General features: G+C 38.4%; 1 protein-coding gene across 1 annotated transcript; it reads right to left on the reverse strand.

Annotated features, from left to right (window-relative positions):
• On the reverse strand, nucleotides 1-27,473 carry WDR26 (WD repeat domain 26). The gene is made up of 13 exons (XM_008944655.1): nucleotides 27,377-27,473; nucleotides 27,174-27,230; nucleotides 19,792-19,928; nucleotides 19,112-19,209; nucleotides 18,137-18,293; nucleotides 13,363-13,501; nucleotides 8,678-8,818; nucleotides 7,246-7,365; nucleotides 6,341-6,486; nucleotides 5,726-5,804; nucleotides 5,084-5,213; nucleotides 2,174-2,359; nucleotides 1-715 (listed from the first exon to the last, which is right to left on the reverse strand). Exons 1-13 carry the CDS (start codon nucleotides 27,455-27,457, stop codon nucleotides 690-692), a joined length of 1,497 nt encoding a protein of 498 aa, XP_008942903.1. The 5' UTR covers nucleotides 27,458-27,473; the 3' UTR covers nucleotides 1-689.

Genomic DNA, 27,473 nt, shown 5'->3' on the forward strand with positions numbered 1-27,473 from the left:
CCTATAAATAATTTATTTTTAAAAAATTGTGCTGTTAACCCCTTTGCAGGGCAACGAGCTATGTGAAAAGTACAAAACTTTTTGTCAAATGTGATACTGAGAGTGCTTTTGACATAGTTCATTTGTTTACCATCTCAATTTATATATACTGCGCAACGGGCAAGGCTAGAATCCATGAACCAAGCTGCAAAGATCTCAAGCTAAGTAAGGCGGAGAGAGACTTGAGAAACAAGAGAAGGAAATACTTTCCTATCCAATGGATACTCTTCAGACTAAAGCACTCTTTCTATCAAGCCTTCTAAACTGTTAAATAAAGTGTTCCAAACAAGCATTTAAACTTCATTACACAGAAGAGCAACAAGAACAGTAGCCTGCCAGACAAAAAGGCAGGAGGGAAAAATATATATACTGAGTTCAATGGTTAGCCTGAATGTAGCACAGTTCTTCACAACCGATGGGGGGGTAATTTCAACACGGTGTCCAACAACGTTCTAACGACGTGCTTCATCTCGACTGGTTACTATGAAGCAAGGTGGTAAATGTTTGGCCCCGACCGGGCTTCAGAAATGGTTCTTTTTCATGACGAGCATGTCTGTCCAGCTATCAATCATGTTTGTTTGCACCAAATCCCAAGCCATTTAAAATACGACTAATTAAGTTAACTGAAGTCGTCTGCTCCAAATTCGCCATCAACTATCCATGCTACTGCATTCCTCTGAGCAAAAACAAAAACAGAGAAAAATCACACCTTCAAGATCTTACCGGTAGCAAATATTTCTAAGGTCATTAATACAGTCTATCTACATAAGCTTTACTGAACATGCATTAGTTAATGGATCTTACTGCTGTAACAATCCCATGCTAAAAATGACTTAGTTTAGATATTATTAATTTGGAGATTCATTTAGCATGTTAGGCATTGGTACACAAAAAGCATCTCTTCCAAAAAGACCTAACACACATTAGCATTCCAGCTCTAGGGGAACGTGCTAATTACAAAGCTGTCTGGTCATCCATTTAAGATCCCCAAGTTGTTAGGTATTACTCTGTGCACCTATACTCTTGTGGTAACACTGCTGTGAGAAATCACTCTTCTATTGTTTTGATTTTTTATTGCAATTATGAGCTCATTTTCTGGAGGTACTAAGAAAGAGTAAGCAAGCAGCTAATGGGAGGAATCAAAACCAGGAGGAAAACCAACTGGAGGGTAGGCTACGAGTCCTTATAGGGGCACTCAAGGTGTTGCAAACAGGAGATTGGTCAGGCTGGTTCACCCAGTCCAATACCAGAAGCAGATGTGTCAGAAGACACAGGAGCAGGGAGAGGAGGCAATTCTTCTTCCTAATATCCTCCCAACTTTTCAGCCATTTTCACCTAAGGGACATTCTGAACTAGAGGCGTTTACTTATCTAGTAGCACTCAATGGATTTCTCTGATTACTTTGTCCAGGTTCCCCTTGAACTCGTGTCCACACCTAGTATCCACAAGGTCCTGTAGTAATGGGATATAGTATATTTCATTTTAATGTCTATTATAAATTTTTACCATGAGCTTGAATGTGTAATGCCAGAAGTCTATAAAGAGCAGAACCACCTCTCAGTTGTTATCTCATTAATGGTTCTTGGGGGGAGGTAAGAAGAGTTGGGAACAAGTGCGCATTTTGGCAGTGAAAAAAAGCTATGTTGTCTCTCCCAGGCACAGACAACTGCTGATGGCTGGGAAGGAATCAGTTGTGTACAGGTTTTATGGTGGAAATCTTCAGACTTTTGCAAGTACTATAATTATATTATTCGACTTGTAGTGTGTCAGAATGCATTATTTAAATTTTAATAACGCTGTATGTTATTAAACCTCAAGGATTGGAGGCAAGATTTTTTTTAAGAAGTCTACGTAAGTTAATACAATCCTGAGGTCTTGATGACATCAGGGCTACATCATAAAACTGAGTACCATTTTGGAAATACCAGTCATTTCCTTTTTTATTCCACAAATACAAGTAACTTAGATAATAAGATCAACAGCCATACGTAAAACAACAGTAACTTTTTTAGTGAAAGTAACGATTCTAACCCAAGAGTTAAAAGAGTTTTATGGTAAAGAGAACCCACCAAACCAACTGCCTTTGATGTAAGCTTTGAGAGACTGGCCAGCAGACAGGCACACTGTTTTTTACCTTCAATATCCTGGTTGTCTACGAAAGGTGCTGGTCCCCATATCCTAACAGTGCCATCGTCCGAAGCGCTGGCCATCATGGAGGGCACCTGGGGGTTCCAGCTCACGCAGTTCACGGTGCGCGTGTGCCCCGTCAGCTCCGCGATGGGCAGCTCGCTGCGCTTGTGCCAGATGTACACTTTGTGATCTGCACCAGACACAGCCAAACACACGGCGTGAGAGGCGCTGCTCTGCACGGGCCCCTCGCTCCCACCAAGCGGCGCTTCCACACAGGCCCTCAGCAACTACAGCCTCTGAGTGAGGTAAACCCCTCACTGCTGAACGTACTATAGCACTAGTAGTTTTTCTTCTGAAAACAATCCAAAGAATATGGGTAAAGCTCTTGCACTATGAGGCACGTTCCCTTTTAAGACTTGCAAGTCTACCACACTTGGTATTTGAAGAAAAACATCCGACTACAATGCAAATAAGAGAGAAACAAAGCTACTTGTGAATGAAAGATGGAGCGGCAGTCTTCTTCAAAAGGTCTTGCAGGTTTTTTTTCTTAAATGATCTTATTTACAGATATGTACACACTGTTTACAGATATGTACATATTTAGTACATGCATTAGAGTCATGAGTACTCGGGCAGAATATTTACAACCACCACCTGTTGATGAGTACAAGGTAAGGTCACACCTCTATAGTTTCTGTGAAATACATCTTTCTATGAAAAGACACAAAACAACCCAGTCAAAGTGCAAACAGAGCAAATGAGAGAGAACAACAAAGCTTAATGTCTCCAATTCTGAGCCATTCCTGTCTTTGCCTACTATTAATTTGTGTGGTATTTAAAAACATGGATTTGTACATATTAAAGTAGATGAAATAATCCTACAGATCTTATTTTGCAATAGGAAGCTTTTAGTTGCTTCCAGCAACACGTCAGAAAAAACAGTGAAGTAGTGAGATGCTGCACTGCAATTTTTAGAGAAGTGTTACTGCTTTATAGCCAAGCACATTTAAGAATAGGTGACTAAGAATGAAGGAAAAGTAAGAATTTTAAGGATAAAGGTGGTGGGGTTGATTAGTTGGTTTCTTCTTTTTCCCCAACAAGCCTGTGGGTGGACCACTCTAGGAATAGCTTTGTTTGGAATATTCCAAAGACATAGAGACTGAACAAGTATATGTTATTAGTATTACACAAAAGCCCAGTATTTAGGTCTAGTGTATCAAATGAAAGTATTTTAATCTATTTGAAAGGTTTTAGTGTAGATGTTATTCTGAAGGCTTAGCAAACAAACCAATCTGCCTCTACTTCTCCCCCCAAACCCTTACAAAACAAGTTTGCTTTCTGACCTACCTGCTAGAATAGCATCATGGAACCATGTGATAACTCAACTGTCTTCTGCTGAATCAGCTCATTTGAGTACAACACCTTTACACAGTTCTGGTTGTGTTTACATTCCACTTACGATTTCAAGAGACTACATAGCCACGCTATGCATCAAACAACACAATTCACTGTCTGCTTAACACTGGACACGCGAGTCTCTGCTCTCTGGGAGAATCAAAGCCTGAACACAAACCAGTATTTTGGCGCTTGTCAGAGGCCTGTAGTTTGTTTTGGAAAAAACAAGTTAGCTAGTTTAAGGCAGCAGTCACTTTCCCTCTCAGAAGGAGACCTCGATTTTCATCCTATCAATGCAAATGTTAGAAGTATCCTACCTAGCTGACAACCTACCTTAGGTTTAAGAGATTATGACAATGTAAACACTTAATATAAAAAGGCTGTGACAGTGTGATGTTAGTTTTGTTTGCTTGTTTAAGATTCATACACTTTCTCAGTAGCCACATTTGCAGTAATTCAGTGCAAAGAGACAACAGCTTCAGACAGTTAAAATATAAATAGGGTGCCATCAGTTTCAAGTACTGCTCAGTAGTTCTTAGACAATGAAGGTAATAAAGAATAAATAAGGAGGGGGGGGAAGGACAGGTGCACTGTATTATCCACGTCTACACATGCACATCAGTATGGCTCAACACAAATCCTGAACTTTCAGGTACTTGGGTCCCAAACCAAGGACCTTGTTCAGCCATGAAAATGCTCACACTGGATTAGAGCTGCTGTCCTTCCGCCATATTCCACTGAGTCTGGTCAAAGGGTGAAATTTGGTTTTATTTTAGATATTTGGTATTTTCCAGAAAAGGACAGTAGCAATGTCCTGCCCAACCTTACTTCCCAACAGCTACAAGTTACGTAGTACTAACCACGACTGCTTATATATTCCAAGCAATTCTTATTCCTGCATAGGCTTGAATCTTAAGTGACCTCCATGGGAGGTGATGGCACTCAGGGACAGACCTGAACCAAGCCAACATATAAGCCATTAACTGATTTCTATTTTTCCACAGACAGTTGAAGAAAAGCATACCATAAAGCCTTCGATCACTAAGATACTCTAGCAGACTATGTCAACAACTGCTTAATTCGAGACAACTCCTCCCATAATTAAGCTGATGACTCTACTGAAATCAAAATATCACCACACCTATATCTTCAACAGGAAAATAAAGCTGTTACTCCCCAAAAATATTTTTGATTCAACCCATAAGCCAAAATATCATACCACAAAAAGAAAAAAGCCTCAAAAGCACCCCACCCACTTCTAATTAGAACTGTACAGATGTTTTTGATTTAGAGGAGTAACACAAGATTCATTAATGCTTTCTACTACTGTCATCCTCTCAAAAGATTCTTTCTCTGAGCACACTATTTCTTGAAGTATGAGAGCACAGACTGTGGCAAACTTACTAATGGACTAGTTGCTTGCTTTTATAGATGACAGCTGCTAACAGTAACATTATAAAAGTAAGGTCTGGAAGGATACACTGTTCCAAGTTTTCTGCACAGAAGAGAATGATGTTACCTTCGCTGCCACTTGCGATGAAATCTTCATTATGACCTCCAAAACATGAGTGAATTGTGTAAAATCCTTGTGTAACACCTTGATACTTTCTCACTAAAACTCTGTCTTGTAAGTCCCATAAGTGAACTCCCTGAGAATAAGAAGTACAAAGAACATTATTTTATCATTAAACATTATTAATTGCATTCTTTTGAAGCACTAAAAAGTTAAACATGATGCAAGTACATTACTTCAGCCAACTTCTGTACTTCTGTATCAAAAAAAGTAAAGATATACTAAATTATGTAAGATTAAGCTTCCAGTCTATGGTCCCTTCCATTCTGAAAGCTCCTATTCTTACCCAAGGTTCCAAAAGTAGAAATAAATAAAATCTAATTCTCACCCCCCCAAAGGATCAACCTGCCACAATTCTTGCTGTGCCCAGCTACCCAATGCAATAGATGGATAATAGCATTTTATTGTATATATTTCATAGTATGAAACTTGACTGTAAATGAGTTTTAAAAAAAAAAAAATCAGTCTCAATAATGACTGCCTTCTTGCCAGAGAATGCCAGGCTATATCTATGAACAGCAAGACCTTCATATTACATGAAATACAACTAGTTACTATCAAATATTCCATTTATAATCACCAACTCACCTGAGTTGCTACATTTAACAAAGCTAAACGGCCATTTTTTGAAATAGTAAATGACATAATAGGGTGATCTTCTTGTACTCTGAAATGATAAGACACACATCAGTGTTAAGAGTACACGTAACCAAACAGTGATGCAACACCAAGACAAAAGGTGTGTCCTGTCTCTACAATATTATCAGGGAAAGACAGTTCTGAATTTGAAATTAGGTATATCTCTATATGTCAGTACAAGCCACATCTGCAATACTTTGCTTATACTTACGATTACAAATCCCACAACCAAAAGTGACTTCAGACCTCAACACCAACTCCTAACTTTGTGTGGGATCTACCACAATACGCCAGGAATTGAGAAGATGACAACTACTTATGACAAATGTCAAAACATCCATGAGAAAACCTACTCCAGTGCTTAGGAAGTTATTTCTAATACTTGATCTAATGCTCCTTGCTGCAGCTGGAACTCAGTAATTCTTGTACAATGTTATTCTCCTCATCTTTTAAATACTAGGAGCATTTTAGTAACTTATTTGCCATCCTGCCCCACAAACTCTTCCTCAATCTTCTCCTGATACTACGAACCAGGAATTCAAAACCAAAGAAAGAGGTAGTTACATGTTCCTGTCTGTAAGATCCTCAAAGTTATAACCCCGAATTCGCTGGTGTGTGTCCGATGCTAGAACGGTTTTCCCATCACTCAAGCACCAAAGGCATTGTACTCGCACCCCTTCCCAGGAGTCAAGGAGGTTACCATCTAAATCCTGATCAGAAGAGAGGAGAAAAAAAAAAATTGAACTGTTAATCTCTGATTTCTGAGGAGCTGACAAGTATTTTTTCCACATTCTGTTCAGACAATGCTAGAGAAAGCAGTTCTAAAAGAACAATCTTAGAAGAGAGGACTTAATGAATTAGACTTGGCTGTCTTCATCAAGGTCTTTTGTACCTATCTGCCCCAGAGAGCTGAGAAACCTTTTTGACGCTTTGTCCTCATGCATGACACGTGCTCTTTAAATCACATCACAGAGCTCACCTCTGCAGTGAGTGAGGTTTGTATACAGCACTATTATTCTGGATATCAATTCAGATGACAAGCAATCAAGAGTAGGCTGAGACTGTGGACCACCACCCAAAATCAACTCTAGTCAAGTAGCGAGTTTCAAATTTCTTCTTACGCTAAGCAAAGACAGCATGCAAAAACCTAAGAAAAGACAGTCAAAATTCTGTAGAATAAACATCATTTATGGACTAAGGCACTACTTTATTAGTCTATTTTCTAAAGCAGCTAAGGGGAAAAAAAAAATTCCTGGCCCACAAATTCTGCTTTAGGCAGACAAAAGGTGCTTGAACCCTTCTATCCGCTACGTACAGAAGTGCTGCTGAAATATCAGCTTTAATCTATTGCTTCTTTGACTTACAAAGTATCAGTAGCGTACATGCCTGAAAACCCATGAACCTCAGATCTGACCATGACAAACTTTTAGTTTTTTGCATTTTCAGTGGGAGAGATGCAGAGAACTTACACACTGATAGAACTGCCCACGCTGACCTCCCGTTACAAAACGCTTCCCGTCAGGATTCCAGGCCACGCTTGTTAAACTGTCTTCATGAGACTGGCTCATCTTTGTCCTCAGCTCCCCAGTCTGGAAGATAAACCAAGACAGCAAGGCCTTACACCAGAACCCTCTCCCAAAAAAGGCATCGATAGAATTATCTGACAGGCACAGTGTTTAGAAGTGACTATTTCAACACATTTATTAAAAAGCAACACAAGTCTATTAATAATACAATAAAAAGCCAGAACTACTTCAGCACCTCCAGTGACCCTGGACTTGATTTGGAACAATTTCTTTTGTCCATCAAAACAAGAGAGATGGACTAGTTGGTATGTCAGACAACTGGAAGATTTGAGTCAAGAAAGTAATTAAAAGAAATCGGAAGAACATCTAAGAGAGAAGCAATACAAAATTAAAAACTAAGCGTGGAAAGTAAGGAGACAGGAGGAGACTACAAGAAAACAGATGACAAAATACATTTTAGTAAAAAGTGGGTAGTATCAAACCATTTAGAACACTTTTCTCCCAGAGCTGGAGCTCTCCATGCCAAAATTTAGCTTTCATCCCCAGCTTATAATGCTCCTGTTTCACAAGACAGAGTGCCAGTGAGTGGCTTACCATTGTCAAAACAGTAAGAGCTTCTCTCTGTTCCCTTGTGCCAGCTCTAGTGCTCTTCATTGAGCCAATTTAGTCAATTAGACAGAAGTATTCCAAGGGTGAAAAACGGGAACATCTTTGTTTCAGGAAACTAAATTAGTTCCGAGTCTAAGGCAGCATAAGACAGACAATACAGCCTGCAACTGAGGCAGGGGAAGCTTTTATATCAACTCAAGTGCCCATAAAAATCAGCAGCAAAAAAGGATTTTCAAATTTATACAGGAAAGGGCAAAATGCCCTGGTGTCTAACTGAAAGATGAAATTCTGAAATAATAAATTTAAGACTCTGTGGATCTTCCACTAATATCACTGGGAAGGTTATACAAAGCGAAAATAAATTGTATCTTTTAAATTGTACTTGTCAAAGTCTTCAATGAGCAACTGTTCCCCTTAGATGGCAATTGTGCCCTCTGTTTCTCTTGATTAATTTACTGTTCTACTCTTCAGTAGCTCTCTAAGGTCCTATAGATTTAAGCCATTCTTTCTCAGAAATTATCATTAACCAGATACACTAGAATTCCTCCTCAGTCCCAGGCACTTGGACTTGAACTCTACTTGTAGGCTGCCATAGTAATTTTTTTTCAAATTGAGGTGGTGGAGAGATCGGTGTCTCTATACAGCCACACCTTTGCACAACACATTTGTAGAAACAACTTCTTCATGCTTAATGTATTTAGATATTGAAAAGAATGCATTACACTGACCACAAAGTTTTATTTATTTACTCTTGGTCACCACTTACTTGTACATTCCAGAGCCAAAGCTCAGAACAATCATCTGGGCCACAGGCAACAAGATAGTTGTCATCTGGACTCCAAGCAATATAAGAGACACCATATGCATGACCTTCTAACGTCTTAAGTAGTTTTAGCTGGTGAGTATCCTGAAACAAGAGAGATTCTGTTGAGACAATGCAAATGAACTCCTACTAGATTTCACACATACAGTGTGCCCAAGTACAGCATTGCAAGTTTGCTTCACACAACTTGGCACCCACATTTTACAAGAGACGTGAATAGATTCCTACTGGAAAAGCAGTTGCCAGTTTACAGAGTGGGACCATAAAATTAAAGCTTCTAAGTTTCAACATGCAGAACAAGAACATTTGTAGGCATTTTTGTTCTAATCTTCCATGACTCTGAACATGGAACTCACAAAACACCGTTCTGTACAGAGTTGTACGTTACATTACACTTGCTTTAGTACAAAAAGTTTCTGTAGTGCCAAGTCTCTCCGCATCTACTGGAGGACAAAAGTACTATTATCTATATTTTACAGAATTAAGGACATGCTAGAAGCCTATTATGGTTATGCAGACAACCAAAATTTTCACATATACCAAGAAGGGAAAACCTCCAAGTGCCAGATGTTTTTATAAACTTGAGTATCTTGTGTGTGCTGCTAAAGAAATAAGTTTTACAGAAACATATTTTTAAAACTTTCTTGAAAGGTGTTGTTATTTCAGAAGAGCTGCCTAGAGCAATCTGTTGCATCTTTTCTGCCAGATTTAGTGAATGAAGCATACCTCGCTCACGCAAAGTATCTTGTATCACCTTTATGCTACAGCTATTCTACTGCTGCCTTGTCAGAGGAACATCACTTTCAAGCAGCTTATCAAAAGAAATAGTACAGCTAGATACTGTGAAACCACCACACACTGGCTTTCTAAATAAAGCAACATTTCAGTACAGTATTAACACTGTCTCTTGACAACACAGGCATATACAGAAAGGAGAACCAAGCTTGTTAAATTGCTATCAATTTTTGTGAAGCTTCTTGGAAATGGGCAAGTGGATTTTCCTACTCCACACCTTTTTTTTTTCCTGCATGGGGGATGTTTATACCTCCCTACTTCTCTTCAAAAAGAATGACTTGTTTCAAAACCTTGCTTTCTCAAATTGTCCCTTCTCTTTCATTTTAGTATTAATCAGCAGAGCACCTCTTGATTCTAAAGAGAAAGAACACGGTCAGCAGAGGAACAGAATGACATGAAGGACTCTCTCCTCTGATTGGCTGTGAAGAGATTTGACAACTCTAAGCCAGACTGCAGCTTTGATGGTTATGCTGGCTAAAAAAACTAAATTCCTCAAATGAGCCTAACAATCTTCAAAGCATAGAGAAAGAAAGGCCACCAAATGGATCTTCTGACAGCCTTCTTTCCATTCTAATTCTTCTTGCTGGTCTCCAGACGCATTAGCGTCTAATGCAGCTATATTCATCAGCAAGGAAACCAAGTCATGTCTGACATCATCTCACGTCCTTGCAGCTTGCCAGCCCACTGATGCATTTCTTTTTTGCATCAAGATCAAAGTAGCCTGTCACTTTTGCATCACATTTGAGACTCCTGAGGAGCAAGTTATGTAGAATATTCTTCTTCTAATGACAGGACTTTGTGGCTGTTACTATCTCTCACGCTGCTCTCATACTGCTCTCCAAATACTGCAAAACTGCTACACAATGATTTGATCTAAAACAGCACTCAATGGTATTTCAGGAAAACATCCCCAAATTTAGTCAATCTGCTTCTCACCCACCACCAAAAGAAATCTTAGCACTTCTATCCTTTACACGTAGCTTCCCAGATTTTTGTTATGTAGAAGGAACAACTATTCAGGTATCAAGTTTGCAGTAATTGAGCTCCTTAGATGCAAAGCCAAAGATCTGTCAACAGTTTTTATGAAGGGGAAAAAAAAAGGTTTCTGTAAGGAACAGCTTAAAGGAGAGCTCTATCAAAGAAGATGCATGCCAGACAAGGTGATGCACCTACTGTGCTTATCCTTGGTGGTCTAGAGGCTCTGCCACACATAGTAACAGTCACATAAAGCAGTCCACACACAAACCTAATTCACTCAAGTTGTTATTTAATGCTTCTGAGCCTACACAAGAACATTAAAATGAGAATGGAAGCACGGGTTGAGACAGCTTAGACATGTAGCTGGGTCTTCAAAAACAAACAAGCTTATTGTATGAAATGAAGAAGACACATGGAAGTGGTGTCATTACACTTCAAGAGGTGATAAACAAAAAGGGAGTACTGAGGAATTCTCACACGTATGAAATGTGTGTGGAAAAAGAAATACTGTTCCTATAAATAGTCTTCTCCCATCACTTGTCCAGACAGAGCTGGACAAATGTTTCCCTGTAGTTGACATATACAAATTACAGATTAGAATAATTCTAAACACCTAAAGCCTTGAAAAACTGATTAAACTTATGGTTCAAAAGGCATTGTCAACTGCTAGAGGAAACATGAGAAGAATGCTCTGGCGAAATGTACCATCTAAATTATGTAATTATTTAGGATAGATGCCCAATGTAATTTAGGCATCTATCTCCTTGACAGGGTTTCAGTTGGGAGTGGTTGCTCATTGGTGTTTTTTTGTGTTTTTTTGTGTGGTTTGTTTTTTTTTTTTTTTTGGTTTTGTTTTTTAAGTACTCAAAAATAGAACTCTATAGAACTGCTTTCCTATTATTTGAGATTTTTTCTTCCTTTAGTAACTCTTGGCTAAAATGGTTAATCTAAAACACTCACAAGACATTTACTTGGTTTGATTAACCAAGTACTAGCTAATAAGTCACTATAAAATATTCTAATCAGGACTTTGGCTATTAAAAGCCATCAATATAAAAGAAAGATGTGCCTCTACAGTCAAGTGACAAGTGAACCACAAACGTTTGGTCCTTTATTTACCTAAAACTACTGTTAAAAAAAGAAAACCAAACAAAACCACACCACAAAAAATAGCTGACTGTCTGTTAGTTCAAGGACTATATAACAACTATAGCATAGTCTGACTTCTATTATTTAATCATGAAATTATCCTATTCCTGTTCCACAACAACTACGCACACGTCTTTTACCAGAGCACACTGGTTTCAGTAACAAACCAACCACAACAGCTCTATGCCTGAAAAAAACATAGCACTTGCTGTTAGATCAGGGAGTATATAACAACTAGGAACATGGAACAAGGTTTTAAGTTCTCTCATCTCAAGAGCAAAAAGAACTCATATGGCTTCCTAACCTGTAGTGGAAAAAAAAAAAAAAAAATTAAAAATATTAAGTCCAGCTCTCAAATCCTACTGAAAGCCAGTACGGAACTGCAAAATGTTCCACTTAGCACACCAGTTTGCAGTCATGTGGTTAAAAAGTAGTAAGAATCTTATTTCTGTTAGTGTTTCACAAGTACTAACAACCCGAAATACCATATGTGTATGTTCAAGTTTATTCACAGTTTTCAATTGTTCTGAAACATAAGTCATAGAAGTGATTTGAAAATGTCCATATTTCAAACAGTCTTAGATTTACCCCTCAATCTTCTTATTACATTAAAATAGAATTCCTTTTCTATGGGTAGGAAAGAAGGCTTGTAGCTGTAGGATTTCATATAAGAGAAGCAACACCACATATTAGTATCAAAACCTAGAACTGCAGGCTGTAAGAAAATGGGTGGGTATACTTCCACGTGCTAGTGGATTCTGACAAGTATTTAAACCTTCATCTCAGGCCATGGCAAACCTTACAACAGCATCTAGCATGAACTAGTATACTGGAACAACTTCCATCCATTCTGCCTTTGACCCTGAGCTGAGCTCCAGAATCCAGCTCCTGTACCCAGTCACCATCTGCTGCCAAGGCCAGCCTGGGACTTTTCCCCGGGGGCTGCTCCCCAGCATTGGGGATGACAGTGACTTACTGCCATCGGGGGGAGAGCTGGGTTCCATACTGGTTTTGTACATATCTGCATGTATTCTGTTGTTGTAGCAGTAGTAGTAGTGTTTTCAGTAAAACTGCTTTACTTTTCTAATCTGTAAGTCTCTCTCCCTTGTTCCCTTTCTCTTCCCCTTTGCAGGGGGGTGTGGTTTAACAGAGTGTCTGTTACAGGTCGGGGGGCAGGCCTGACCCCAAACCGTGACAATTTCTCAGAAATAAAGTAACAAATGGCAAAATGGGTAGAGTATTTAAATGCAAGCATACCAGTAGAAACAGGAGAACAGAACGGAGTTAGTCACATACATAGATCCAAAGTACTCTTAACAAGAGTTATTTGGAATAAACGTTCCCCATTGCCATGCTAGCTCCCTCCACACTCACCCAATGCTTCTCAAGGCCTTCAAGCTAAGAACCTCCCCTGGAGAGGGCACCAACAGGCTCTGCCCGGTGGTACCGGTCTGGTGCACACAGTTTCTGCCCCACAGCAGCCAACAGTCCAAGCCTCACACTCAGACATCAAGTTTTCAAGTGTTCTCCTTTTACTAACTTATACTGACCATGATCTCCAGTCTTTCACATCCCAGAGAAATACCCTAGTCAGCAGGCTACTGTACACATTAGCTTGTCCTCCAAAATCAAACCATCCTAGCAAGAGAAAGCAGAAAGGGAAGGGAAAGACAAGTCACACACATTTTAAGATATTGCACACTTACTGGATCAACCTGCCATATAATAACAGTTGTGTCCTTAGATCCTGTTGCTAGTTTAGTGCCATCATTGGAGAACTTACAGAACCACACTTCATTGCAGTGCTCCGTTAGGATCTGCTGTGTGTAGCATGGGAACTGTTTCCTGGGAAAAGAAAGGGATGTATTTGCAGATTACTAAGAAAGCATTAAGAGATTATTTTTTTAAATCAAGCTAGCAAAAACTAAAGCAAAAAAATTAAATATAAGACCAGACAACTCAGAAAATTCCTCTACTACAAGCTGCTTCATTTAAGTACAAGATGAAGTGTCTTATCTGACAAAAAGCTCACACCAAGTGAACATAACTAATTGTAAGAACACAGAAGTATTTTTATTCTACTCATATAAGTTGTTACGCTTTCATATTACTTGGAATGAAACTGACCTCATTAGGAGTGTAACAGCTTATTATCATACACTTCTCTGATGTATTGAGACTACAGGAGTCCAAACCTCTCTGAAAACTATGTGGAATATTTTATTTACATGCAATGTTTTTGTAAGTTTCTAACTCGCTTAGGCATATCTTGCCAAATCTTTACACATCATTCTTAAAAGGGGAGTAAAAGAATAGTCTTATTGCCTTTTCTTGAACATGATCTTGCAATAAGTTAGATGCTGCTTCTTTTTGTGCCATTTTCTACTTTCTTTGCAGAGTACCACATATAATATCTAAACATAAATAACATGATACCCTTATGAGCTTTCAACTTGAACTGGTTTCCCCTCACAAAATCTATGTTATTTTGTAAAACGTTATAATATTTTGTTTGGTAGACACCTAAACTACTAAAGAAGATTCAAACATTCCTCTAGCACTGGTATTTAATACTGTAGTTACACATTTCAGAAAAGCTAACAGTCAAAACATTAAGCTACACGAGTACTGGAGACAAGTTTAATTTACATCTTGCACACTGTGTAAGAATTTGAGAGCTAAGATAAATGTAAGCTTTTACAGCAGCTCACTGCTTTTGTAAGTAATAACCACAGTAAACTACAAGTTTATTGTTCAGATGTACTAAAAGGTAGTCTCTAACAGACATTTTTTCTTCAACTGCAGGTATCTTGGAGTGGCTTAGTCTTACAATGAGCTTTTATGGTGCCCAGTGTAACAGGGCAACACAACTCTAATGGGACCCAACAATACTTATGTAATGATGACAGTCTCCATGAATGTCCAGTCATATTAATGACTTGAGATAAAGTCACCTAAAAAACCCCAACTTACTTCCTTCACATTTCTGTTTAAAAATAGTTTGGTGGTAGCCAGGCTGACAGACACCTGAAAAACTGTGTCCTGCCAGAAGCTAGAAAAAGCTCTGATTAATACAATGTCTATACACTCCGTCCATTTTCTTTTACTGGAAGATGCTTCCTAGTGCACAAGCAGCACTGCACAACCATACAGATCCTCATTTTCTGTCTTACAGTAGAGAAGGATAAACAAAACATACGTATCTGTAGCTGGCTTCCTTGGGTATGTCTACTTACTCATTTTAGAAAAACACAAATCTGTTCTGCTACTGCTTTACTTGACTAGGAGCTGTCTAGTTCCCACTTGGAACAGCACTGAGCCCAAGGTAAAAAGTCCCACCCATGAAAGAACACTTTCTCTTCCTTGAAGTCTAGAGAGAAGCAGAAAAGCCCTCTGCACAGGTATGTGCACCTACAGAAAGGGCACTTTATTATTATTTAGCCATATTGCCATAAGCAAGTGTTCTTCCTCAGAGCAGCAATTTGGTCTAGAAGGTGAAAGTCTTTACCTATTACTTATAGAAAAGGGGCATACTGGGTCCCAGGAAAACCTTTTCAGCATATTTCCTTAAAAAAATACTCTGTAGAACAGTAGCACTTATATTTTAAAGCTTCAGCAGCCAAGGTCTTGTAGAAATGAAAAGCGTGCACTATAATGCTGGAGTAAACAATTTTCACAGTAAGGTGGCCTTTAGGTTCCTAAAAACTGTAACGGTCACAGCTGATACAGTTGCTGCAGACACATCCCAATACTGAACTATGCCAGCCACAATGCAGTCAGATCAGAGCACTCTCACAGTTACCTTCACTGGACTAATAAAACAAAATCCAGCAAATTTGACTTCATAGACAGCAAAGCATACATGTCCTTCTGCAGAAGGAAATAGCAGCAGTCTCAAAACAAGAAACCAAAGCCAGTTGTTTAACAGTATCTGGTTTTGGTAATTACATATTATTGTAGCTCAAAGGTTTTTTCTTTTTTTTTTTTTTTAAGCATTTATTTACACATTGTTCCATTCAGCATAACACACTTGAATCACGTTGTTCACATACTGACAAAGTATCTAATAAAGTTATCAGTTGTTGTACTTACAGAAGTTCAAAAATTCTAAATAAAACAAACAGCTACTTTTTTATTCCCTATACATAAAACAGAAGATTTATTCCTCAGTGTCCACAATGGTTCTTTTTCAGAAATGCTACATTAAGCTAGTACCTAGAAAGCAGCAGCATTCACCTTTCATTTGGGCTTCACTGTTTGTTTGCAAACTCAGACTGAAGTTTATTTACATGAAAGCAAGAAAAAAAGAATTCCAGGAGTGGGAAAAAAAAAAAATCTAATCACATAAGACACCCAGCTAGGCTGAAGGCTCTCAAAACCAAAAATAATGGCCACCCCCAAGAGCATCAATTCTCTATTATCAAAACCTCAGGCACAGTAAGATGAAATCCCTCATCTTCACTCTCAACAGTTTCTCCCTCTTATCTCCCTCTCTTATGAGAGTGATTAAGTTTTAGTTAAACATTTTACCTATTAGTGCAATTCAAGCATGCTTGATCAAAATATTGCCAGAAGTCCAAAACAGATTAGTTCCAACTAAAAAAGGGAAAGTTGTCAGTGTTCTATCATTTAAGTAGTACAGAACTTAAAATTGTCTAAGCCATTAGACTACTGTTACTTCTGTCAGTTTAATAAAAATTTGGCTTCCACTGTCTTTAACTCACCTCATTATGCCCAAGCATGGCAGCACGTACAGCGCACCACATACTGATCTCAGACCCCTGCAATAGGTAGGTACAATAGGTTGAGTTGAGGACAGAATGGAAGCCTTTATTTTGAAGTGGGTTTTTTGTTTTGTCTTTGGTTTGCTTCTTATTAGTCATGAGTATCTATGTATGGATACATACCAAATATGCAAACTTAGGAAGTACCACATTGGGTGAAATTTAAAAAAGAAAAAAACCACAAACACAAACTACCAAAAGATTATCAAACTTTTACATCAGCAAATAGATACAGATGGGTAAAATTCATGTCCACATTTGTTGCATAAAACTGTCTTTTGTATCTGGATTTACCTAGTCCCACTTCAGTAAAACATGATCTTTACAATTGGCTTGAATGCTCTTTGGGGTTGGACTAATCACATCAAACCCCCTACAGAATATCCAATACTATTTATGGACTTCTGCAAGGACTAAAATTAAATCTCTTCCAGTTAGTATAATTTTAAGACTCTCTTCTGATGTAGCGAAACTACAACTCCAGTATCTGATTTCCAGTAGCTCTCAAAATGGGAACAGTCAAAATGTCTGCATGCACACAAAAAAAGCTGAAATAATGTGATGCATCAAACTTGCAAGCTAGACAATAGTCAAAAAGAAGTTACTTGAATACATGAAGTGCCGATTAATTTTAAAACCTTAGGATGGCTACAGTGCAGTACTATGGAAGTCTGCACCTTTAAAAAGAAATGCAAGTAACCCAAGAACTTAAGTTGAAGCAAGGGAATTCAGAACATTTCTACAAGCAAGTTTTTCAGTACTTAATTAGCTTCCTCAGATGAGCTAAACTTAACATGAAAAGAACTCCCCTCCAAGCCCAGCTGTTAGCCTGCTACATGAACGAACACAAGGGTATCATACATAGCCCTTATTTTCTAGGGGTCTTAGCCCTCACTCTCTTATTATACCATGCACAGCAATTTTCTATAAAAGCTACTGAGTTTTCAGGTCCTCAATCAAGTTTTGCTGGATGAGGAAAAACCACTTGAGTCAGCCATTTGTTACAAACATCCTCCTGCTTCATGTCTGCTACAGTGATGGCATTATGAAGATTCAGAAGCACCAGTTTTATTAAAATAGGAGTTATCCAGATACTCTCAAGAGCTAATAAGTGAGTGTAAGATGTTCAATTCTCACTGCCTTACAAATCTGAGGAAACAGTTATGTTATGTAAACCAGAAATCTCTATTGCATATTTCTACTCTGTTTTAATCTTTGTGTCTTAAAGCACCCCACTGTCCACTATTAAGAAATGAAGCTGAAAGTTGACTTGATGAAATATGCTTCAGTAGGCTTTCTGCATTCCAGTAAGCTTGAAGACAGTCTGGAACATACTAGTGATTCTCCAGTGAAAAAAATGCAGCAATCAAATGTTGAAGGAACAGACTGGCTGTCCAAAATTACAAGGAAAAAGTGACTAAGGAATAGCAGAGCAATACCCATCTGATTAAAATTCTAAAGCTTCAGTGTGACCCCACTACCCCATATTCAGCCACCAAAGTCTTCCACACACCTTTGGTACTCCACCTCCACTACTCATTTAATTAGAACTGTCTTCTCCCAGTCAGCTCCCACTAAACCCACTTAGAATAGTTTTCATGTTCCTTCTAATGGTAAATAAAATTTTAAATTATGAAGCGATTGTAAAAGAGAACAGATATTGTTGCCCACCTTAAAAGTCACAAGAGTTTCTTACCTACTACAAACGTGATCTATGAGCAGCGAGACAGAGTCTAGATTGCTGTCTAGTTTTGTATTATGATAGAGGCACCGGTCCCGTTGTAGTTCCACGGCCTGGCGTAGCAGGTTCTGTAAACGTCTCGGAGGAAGCATCACTGATGGGGGCAGGTAGGCTTTAAGAGAGTCAAAAAAAAAAAAAATCAAAACCAAGTTACAATTAAGAGCATATTTTGATTTGAGTGCTTCTGGAAGAGACCTTAGCAACTGAAGCTTAAAAGCTACACGAAAAGAACACACACAGCTTGTCAAATCTACAGTTATGCATCTGGAATTAGAAGCGTAAATTTCTGGAAAGCTGAGCTGTATGCAAAGTATTTTATAGTACACGTTGTCCTGGCCAACAAACACCATTTACACACGCTAACTCAAACCCTAGTATTTAACAAAATCTGCAAAATTATAAAACAGTATCTCAGCTGTGTTCATTTACGGAATTCTTTATTAACACTATCAAAATAAAGAATACCATGGTTTTTATAGCTCTTTTTATAGCATAGTATTACACCAGCCACAAGAAAGAAAGAGGAGAAACCATAATTCATAGCAAAGTCTGAGACCACCAGCAACCACTACTAGTATCACTAGTGTTTATGGGCCCCATTTAGTTCCGACCTCTCAGTATAGCTGGCATTTACAAAATGCTTCCCCCCTCTCCAAACCTCACATTTAATCACCAAGTTATACTATTACTGCATGCAGCAGAGCTAAGGAATAAGAGCTCCTATTACAAATAGCTTATCAGAGACAGCAAAAGGTTACATACAGAAAGCCAAAGGGTTAAGGGCATCTAAAGGAATCCCCACTAACCAAGAAATAAAAAAAACAACAACTGGCAAATGCAATTTAAGTCAATTCCCTGTGATACATCGTTATGCAAGATGTACTGAATTTACAGAGGTGGGAATAAATTCTAAACACTAGAACATCTTACTCTGGAGTTTGTCCAAGAGTTTAGATCTGGAAGCTGTTCCTTTCCCTTCCCACTCTGCTTTAGCACGCAAGTCTTCTGCATGGCTACACATCAGATACCTGTTTGAAAAAGCGCACACACACCAACAGACCAAGTTTTTCTGGAATCATTCTTTTCACTTTTAAGCACGATATATATCATAACATTCTTAATCAACTGGAAACAGGTGACTTAAGCTTGAGACTGACAGGAAAAAAGGCAGGGAACTACACCACACAAACACGCATCTTCTCCAGAACAAACATCTACAAATTGGCAACAGAAAAAGAAAAAAACACAGATTTTAGGGAAGGCAGAAATGTCTTATTTTCATCTAAGCACAAAACAGACAATATTCACCTACTTATTCAATTATAGCAGGCTAATAACTCTCAAGATGAGATAAAAACATGTACATGCTAGTTTGGGTTCTAGTGGCATACAAGTAAATGATAAACCAGGTTGTTTTCAAGCATCTGAAACAGAACACTCTCTACTGAACAGCCTTCTTTACTCACCATTTTAGCATACCTCACTACAGCTTATTAATCAACAGCATAACAGCTTTAATAGAGTTTGAGTTTTTACAATGTCAGCTATCAAAAGCCATTGAATTCCTTAGCAAATTCCATTCAAAGAGCAGTCAAAGTCCAAGCACTTACCCACTGAGGACATGAATGCGTTCTGTATTGTATTTCAGAGGCGTCAGTTCACAGCGCAGAACCTGAAGTGCCTCCAGGACCTTGCCATCCTCCAGGTATTCCAGGTACTTCTGCTGCAGCAGCAAAAACTTCATCCTCTGACATGACAGAAAGCAGCAGTCAGGGGAAAAAGGTTGACTGAAGTTTCAGAAAACGTTTGAGCCTAAACAGAACAGTAGAAACCATTCTACTATACCCTTCAGAAATACAGCTGCATGTAATGTTTCATTACTTCTTTTTGTTGGGTTTTCAACAACATTGCAGCAATTAAGTTGTCCATTCATCTCCTTCCTGTTGTATGGGGCTCTAAGTATCTCCTTATCTCACATCGCAGATCCCCCCTTCAACTTGCCTCATTTTCATATTCACTCTCTTTTCAGTCACCATTCTTGACATCTGTAATTGCATAGGCTTCCCAATCTTACATTCTATCAAGAAAAACACCCAAAAGAAGCAAGTTGCATGTTTAAGACTGCAGGACAGCACAAAACACAATAGGCCAACTCCACAAGTTCTCATACTGCTTACATAGAGGCTGACATGGATTGTTTGCATAGCTGCACAACTTACAGCAATAACAAATTGGCACTGCCTGCAGTCTGCATTTGCAGTTCCACATTAACTTGTTTTCCTTGGGTGTCGTATAATTTTTCAGGACTACAGAGAAAAAACACCTTAGTTTCCTATATTTAGGATTCACTTCTCAGAATTAATCACTGCTATTTCATAGTGTTCCTTTCATCTTGCTCTTGTCTTTGGAAAAAAAAGCCTGCTATTGCAACAACAAACATCTGTGGATTAGAATATCAGGCATTCATTTACGACATTCAAAATCAAAAACCTGAAATCCTAGAAATTTATGATTAAATTTAGTAGAAACACAGTTTGGTCGTTTCTGGATGAAACCAAGTATTTCATGTTTGTATAGGTTCTTTAGTGCTAGCAGTTATCATTGAGAAGTACTTTCTGGTCCACTGGACTCACCAAGTTAAAGAGGGAAATGTACATTCTTAGACACATCAGTGAGAAACAGAACGAAGATTTAATGTAGCAAATTACGTTTGCTTTTCTAAGGAATACTCCAACAGTTCAATCACTGGTTTCCTTTGCTTTGTCAGACCTCAGGCACCTCACTATTTTCATGCTCATATTTGGTCAATGTTTACTTAGTTTCAAACACACTGCTAGTCTCCTTAAGTAGATGAATAATCAGGAAGTTTAAGATGCTCTTGTCTTAGTAAAGCTTACATGAAAGTTTAAGGCTTACTACATGTAAAATCCAAAGTTAAAACACAAGGTAGTTTTGGCTTCCAGAGACGTTCAGTTCTTCAAAAGAATAAAGTTTCCACATACAGTGCTATTAACTTACCACACAGCTTTGTGAAGCATAACACATCACACAGTGAAGACGAATTATGTTCAAACATGTTTGTACTACTCTGTTGTCCCTGTGACAGGCAAACCAATATTACATCCCCTATCCAGCTCTTTAGTTTATTTGAAATTGTTAGAGCATCCCTGTACAGTTTTTCCAAGCAAGACAACTTTTTTTGGTGTTCTGACATGCAGAGAACAAAAAGAAAGATATCCAAATTATTTACAACCTCAATGGTTGGTTCCATGCAGTAGGCCAGCAGACCTCACACTCTTTGCTTAAACACTAGCAGCAAGGGATAAGAGCTTCCCATCCCAGCTATGCACATGCTAACAAGGATGCATGGAGGTGCTCAGGTAGCAGTCACATACCATACTCCAGTCCTCCTGGTCACCTCACACTGATGATCACCACCAGAAAAATAGTCTGATATTTCCAGTTTAGAATAAAAAATTTAAATTCTCTTCAGTGATTTTACTTTTCAGCTCAGTCTCTTCTAGCTAACTGCCCTTTCTGAAGTTAACAGCGTATTTTTGCAGACAGCGTCTGCTCTAACAGAGATAATGCTCCATATGTTTGGAGTTACCACCAGGGACCAGTATGCAGAGCAAGGTCACCACTAAACCCCATGTGCCACACTGATGAGTGCAGAAAGTAAAAGCCGCACCTGCAGGGAGGAGGAGCAGACAAGACAAGTGACCCTAAATTTACCAGTGGGGTTTTCCATCCCATATCAGTTGTATTCAGTATAAAAGCTGAAGGATCACGAGGGTCAAGCCCTCTCTTCTTCCCTCTTTTGCTACTCCTTCAATGGCTGGCATCCGAGGACACTGTCCCTTCTGCCTTCGATCCCAAGCTGTGTGTCCCTGAACCAAGTTCCAGAATCCAGCTCCTGTACCCAGCTGTCATCTGCCACCAAGACCAGTCTGGGACTTTTAGCTAGGGCCTGCTCCACAGCATCGGGGGGAGCTGGGTTCCATACTGATTTTGTACATATTTGTATGTATTCCATATTTTTATTACTGGCAGTATTTTCATTAAAGCTGTTTTACTATTCTAATCTGTAAGTCTCTCTCCCTTATTCATCTTTCTCTTCCCCTTCAGGAGGGAGAGGGGTTAACAGAGCATCTGTTACAGCTTTGGGGGCAGCCCTGACCCTAAACTGTGACATTTCTCCCTTCACTGCATATAACATTTATTAAATTTTTACTGTCTTTCCCTTAAAATTGATAACCGTATCTGTATCTAACCACTCTTTCTCCCTCCCTACTTTTACGGCTTGGCATATTTTGTTTCTTTATGGGAAAAAGTAAAAAAGAACCCCTAAAACCAGTTTTTGTAAGGTCAGTGCAAACAGCTCCATGGAACCATTACAGAACATTACTATGTAGAGTGTTGTCACCAAGTTATTCAGCGGTATAACCCCAGTTCTGGGTTAGAAAGTATAATGTACAAAAAAAAGGTCATCAGTGCCACATGTGATCTTTGCATATTAGGAATATAAAAGTCTCCAGAATAATATAGTACTGTACATTTCATGCAAGAGTATGCTGTGACCATGATGGAGAATTAGAATAAAAGACAAGCAGTTTTAAACTGTAACTTATCTCCAGCAAAAGGCAGGGACTGCAGTAAAGTGTTGATAGTGAAATTAAATTGATTTTCTAAGCTGTTTTGATAACTGCTCCAAAATGTGCCCTACAGCATACTCAAACAATGGCATGAATACAGCCTCCTTAAGGCAAAAGTCACACTCCAGTGACACTGTATTTCAACTCATTTTTTTAATATCGGGATACTCACAGCTTTCTACTAATTGTTGTGCAACTACTGACTTTGCTAATAAACAGATTTCACTGAACAACTGAATTTTGTCTAGTTTTCCTCTCAACTACTTATATGCCCTACTAATAGTATTGCTAATTACTTCCAATATCATCATCTCACAGTAGACAAGACCATTTTAAGTACATCACCTTTTCTAGAGCCCAAATAGCCTCTTCTAGAAGGAAAAAGAACTGTTTATAATATTGGTAACTAGAGTAAAAGCAAACACACCACTATAAGTGGAACAGAACAAGTAGAAAACTAAACTCATGCAATGCACCTGCATGAACAGCTTACTCATTCTCGATGTTCTTCAGCTGCCTTTCAAAGAAGGAAAATAAAGTTTTTCATGATCTAAATTATACCATGTACAACTTAATAGAAGTGCCTGGGATTTATTATCAACTCTGTGCTTGCAATGGAAATTCAACATCATTACACTCTTCACTGTCAAATAATTTACACCCAGACACCACCATCACTTAGCATATAACAAAGATTCTTCACCTTATAGGTCCTGTGAAGAGGGTCAAACAGAACAATTTCACACTGCAGTCTGGCTGGTTTTGTTCAGTTATCACTACCTCATCCTGTCTTTCAGCACTATAGAGAGGATGAGGACAAAGTGCATTACTTCAGTGTTTCTAGAAGCTATTATTTCAGTGTAAGTTGAACCTCCGATCACCCTGTGGCAAAACTAAGAGTTAAGACATTTACAGGGGGATAGTTGTTTGTTTTAATGTATGTATATTAACATTTTGCTTCCTTCAAACTACAGCCTTCAATTACTAACATGAATGTTTAGTACTTCTTCACTGACCTAATCGTTAATAGGAAAGCCCCTTGCAGAACCCTAAGTTCTATGAAGTTCTGCATCCACCATGTATCACAAGTACTAAGCAACCAAAGGTGAAAGCGTCCGCAACACAACTGCGAAAATAATAGGTCAAGTATCCTATCACAGTAAAGAAATTGGGCCATTCTGATCACTGGTTACAGCAGCAGATCATCAGAAGTTTAAAGAGCAAAACTCATAATAACCTAATTTTAGGATTAGTTTTATGGTGTTATTTTTGACCTGCATATCTTGGCAAGCTCCATAACAGGCTTATTACAGTTTAAGAGTTCAAAATAAACAAGTAAACACTGCCAGAACACCTTCTTCCTTTCAAAGACAACTAGGATGTTTCAAGACAAACTCAACACAGTAGCTACCTGCTTACAGCCTGCAGAACCAAGACCACAATTTTAATTAGTTTGTAGTCTTTATTACATTGATTGTCTTGTAGAATTCTGATAAAAGCACTTAAACATCCAAAACTTAACCATTAAAAATCTGATATGCAATGGGCTAAAAATAGTCTGGCCTACAGAGTTCAGCAAGGCTTCAATCATGCCAAGCCCTGTCACTTAAGAGTAATTCATTCCAATAGGGAACTGCCCTTCATGCCAGTAGCAAGAGGGACACCATACAGGCAGGTGGAGCACTTTGCTCAGCCAACAAGAAATAAATCCCTTCTCTTGTTGCTGTACTGCCTGCTGCAGGCTAGACACCTCTAGAACCAGGGGAACACCTCGTTTAAGTAAATAAAAATAAAAGGTAAAGATGACAATTTGAAAGCATATTCTAGATGACTACAGAGGAATAATCTCCACATGTCTTCTTAGGTTCACTTAGTTATCCAAGACAGATGTCATAATAGATGTTTCAGTAGCCCTAGAGCAAGCAAAACCTCAGCTTGAAGCTGATATTTTCTAAGTGTTACTCAAGGAAAAAATAGCACACTTGAATCAACTATAAAGATTTCCTATAGATGGTCTCAAGACAGATGTAACTCATACACTGGAAAAGTAACTATCTCTAATCACACTATAGCACTGAGCTGCATCAACACAAAGAAGTAGTAGGCAGTCATGCCCCCCGACATATCTGTGCACAGCATCAAAGGTTTCATGTTTAGTCTTTTTACCAGTAGAATTTACAGCACTTTGCAGAAGTCAGGAAATTAAAGCAAGTGTACAGTTTTCAAAACACATACATATCCCCCTTTGCTGACCAGACATTTCAAAAGTTACTATGTCCTGGTTATTTTATCCAGGTCATATTAACTATAAGAAAAAAAAAATAACCAAACCACCAGCCAAAAATAAACCACCAAACACACACACACCCCCTACTTTGTTAAATACTCTGTGTCATCTAAAGTTTTAGGTACCCATTCTTCTTGTATGCACACATTTTTGAAACACCTAATCATACAGTATGAGTCACAAGTCAGGAAACCCAAAATCTCATTTTCTGTTTTTACAGAGTTATCTGCAGCAGCAACTTGTTCAGACCTTCCCTAATCAAGACATTTATCATTTTCATTAGGTCTGACTTGTTTCAGCCAGGATTACCTACAGAGCATAAAGCATCCCTCCTTACCTGTAATGATCTTTCACTAGTTTTCCAGGTGCTGACTATTCTAATTAATACCCAGCCATAATCTCAACCATGTGCAAAAAAGCCAGGTGAGGAGGGAGGTAGGATAGGCACATAGGATGGAGCACACACAAGCTCTACTTATCCTTGCAAACCAGTACAGTCTTACACATGCACGTAGGACATCTAATACTGATATCTGTTTTAAATTATAGAAAGTTTATATAAAGGAGAGGAACTTAAGAAAACAGTTAATATTTGGTTCAGGCAAAGTTCAGTCTAAACCAAGTATTTTTATTGCAGGAGATTTTATTCAAGGAGTTACATATCAGCTTTAAACAGCAGCATGCTTTCAGAGTCCTCCAAGACAACAGAAGGAAAACATCCCCTTGTTACTCAAATTGTTCTCCCAAAAGTACAACACTGATACTCACGTTAAACCTCTTGACTCCCAGACATGTAAAATGTTTTAATACTACAAAGAAACCTGGTGACTTCAGAAGTTAGAAACATGAGAAAATCTGCTTCAGATGACTATTTATATTCACACACAGTGGTTTCATACTTTTGGTTGCCACAAAGTATTGAAAGCTGCATGAAATACTCTAAACTACTTGAGCAGTGAATCTTATGTGTATCAAATTTTTGAAAAAAGAGAAAGTGAACTGCTAGTCTAATTAAGAGTTGCTAAGCTCTGACCAAATTAATAGAAGAGAATAAACTTCTCTCAAGTACCCTCTGATGTCTTGTTAAACATCTGTTTTTCCTACTTCCTGTTCTCTCTTTCTCGCCCTCCCCCACCAGACAGGAAATTGTCTTGACAACAAATGAATCAGCTAGAAGTGCAGCTAAGCGGCCATCAGCTGATTCTTCATTGTTTACGGTCTCAGACACTTCAAAAAGCCTTGTTACTGCTTTCTTCCTAAGTGACCAGAGTTGTTGGAAGCGTTTTGTTAAAATAAACGTTTAAATATGACAGAACAAGCTGTTTGAAGAGCCAAGTAATGATTTTCATCTCCAGAAAGGAAAAATCAAACCAAGAAACTCTTTACTCAAAGTAACTGAAATTGTAACAACACCTATTGTAATTGTCAAGTCACAGGATCTACCCACCTTTTATTTCTAGGTTCATCTTTAAAAAAAAAAAAGCCACCCAAAGAGAAAAAGCTCCAAATAAAATCCCGAACAGCAACACAAATGCATTTGCTCTTTAGAAGCCATCTGGAAAAGCAACAGTATTGTTCACGGTCTATAGCAGCCTCTATATTCTTGTAATGTGCTATTACAATGCCAATGCCACATTAGTACTACTGCTTTTTATTTCCAAGCTTCTCTTCCCTCAAGAAAACCCAACTCTCATAAACACAGTGATTGCGAGAAGTACTTCAAGTTTGAAACTAGTATTCAACATACACAGTTTCTACAGAAATTGACCTATTTTAGGACTGTTACAGGAATCATATTTTATCAGTTAAGTATGTTTAACAAAGTTTAAACATTCACTACACCAAATATTAGCCTCAATACTTTTGGGCTTCCTATCTCACATTCTAAAAAGAATTAAAGAAATCCGACGTTTGAGATGGCATGCAAGCCACTTTAAGTAAACAAAAAGGAAAACAAGAACTTATAAACAACCAACTCCATAGTGAAAGATTACACCACTACAATTAGTGCAACCATACAGCTCCCAAAGAGTTCAAGTGTGCCTCTTACCACAATTGCATGCGGAGAATGCACTAAGGCCTTAAGTTCATTCAGGTCGTTCTCAGCCTGCAGAAATCAGCATAAGAAAAAAACAAACAAACAAAAAAACAAACAAACAACAAAAAGTATATAAGGAGGGTGGATTTTGAATGTTCTCACAGATACTATAAATTTAAACAGTGGTTAATACAGTCCTATAAGCCCTACGTTACCTTATCCCATTCTCCTTCCATGACATGATTGCGGAATTTGGTAGCAGAAGGATGTTCTAAACGACATCCTGACTCTTGCATGAGAAGATCAACAGTC

The sequence above is a fragment of the Merops nubicus genome, unplaced genomic scaffold (genome assembly GCF_000691845.1).
Source record: "Merops nubicus isolate BGI_N331 unplaced genomic scaffold, ASM69184v1 scaffold2607, whole genome shotgun sequence".
Classification (NCBI taxonomy): domain Eukaryota; kingdom Metazoa; phylum Chordata; class Aves; order Coraciiformes; family Meropidae; genus Merops; species Merops nubicus.

Coding starts and splice junctions, on each gene's coding strand:
- WDR26 (XM_008944655.1), bottom strand. CDS start 27,457: ATGCAAGAGTCAGGATGTCGTTTAGAACATCCTTCTGCTACCAAATTC. Junction 7,366..8,677: donor TTTGGCTCTGGAATGTACAA/GTAAGTGGTGAC, acceptor TTTATCTTCCAG/ACTGGGGAGCTGAGGACAAA. Junction 5,805..6,340: donor GATCTTACAGACAGGAACAT/GTAACTACCTCT, acceptor TTATCATTTCAG/AGTACAAGAAGATCACCCTA.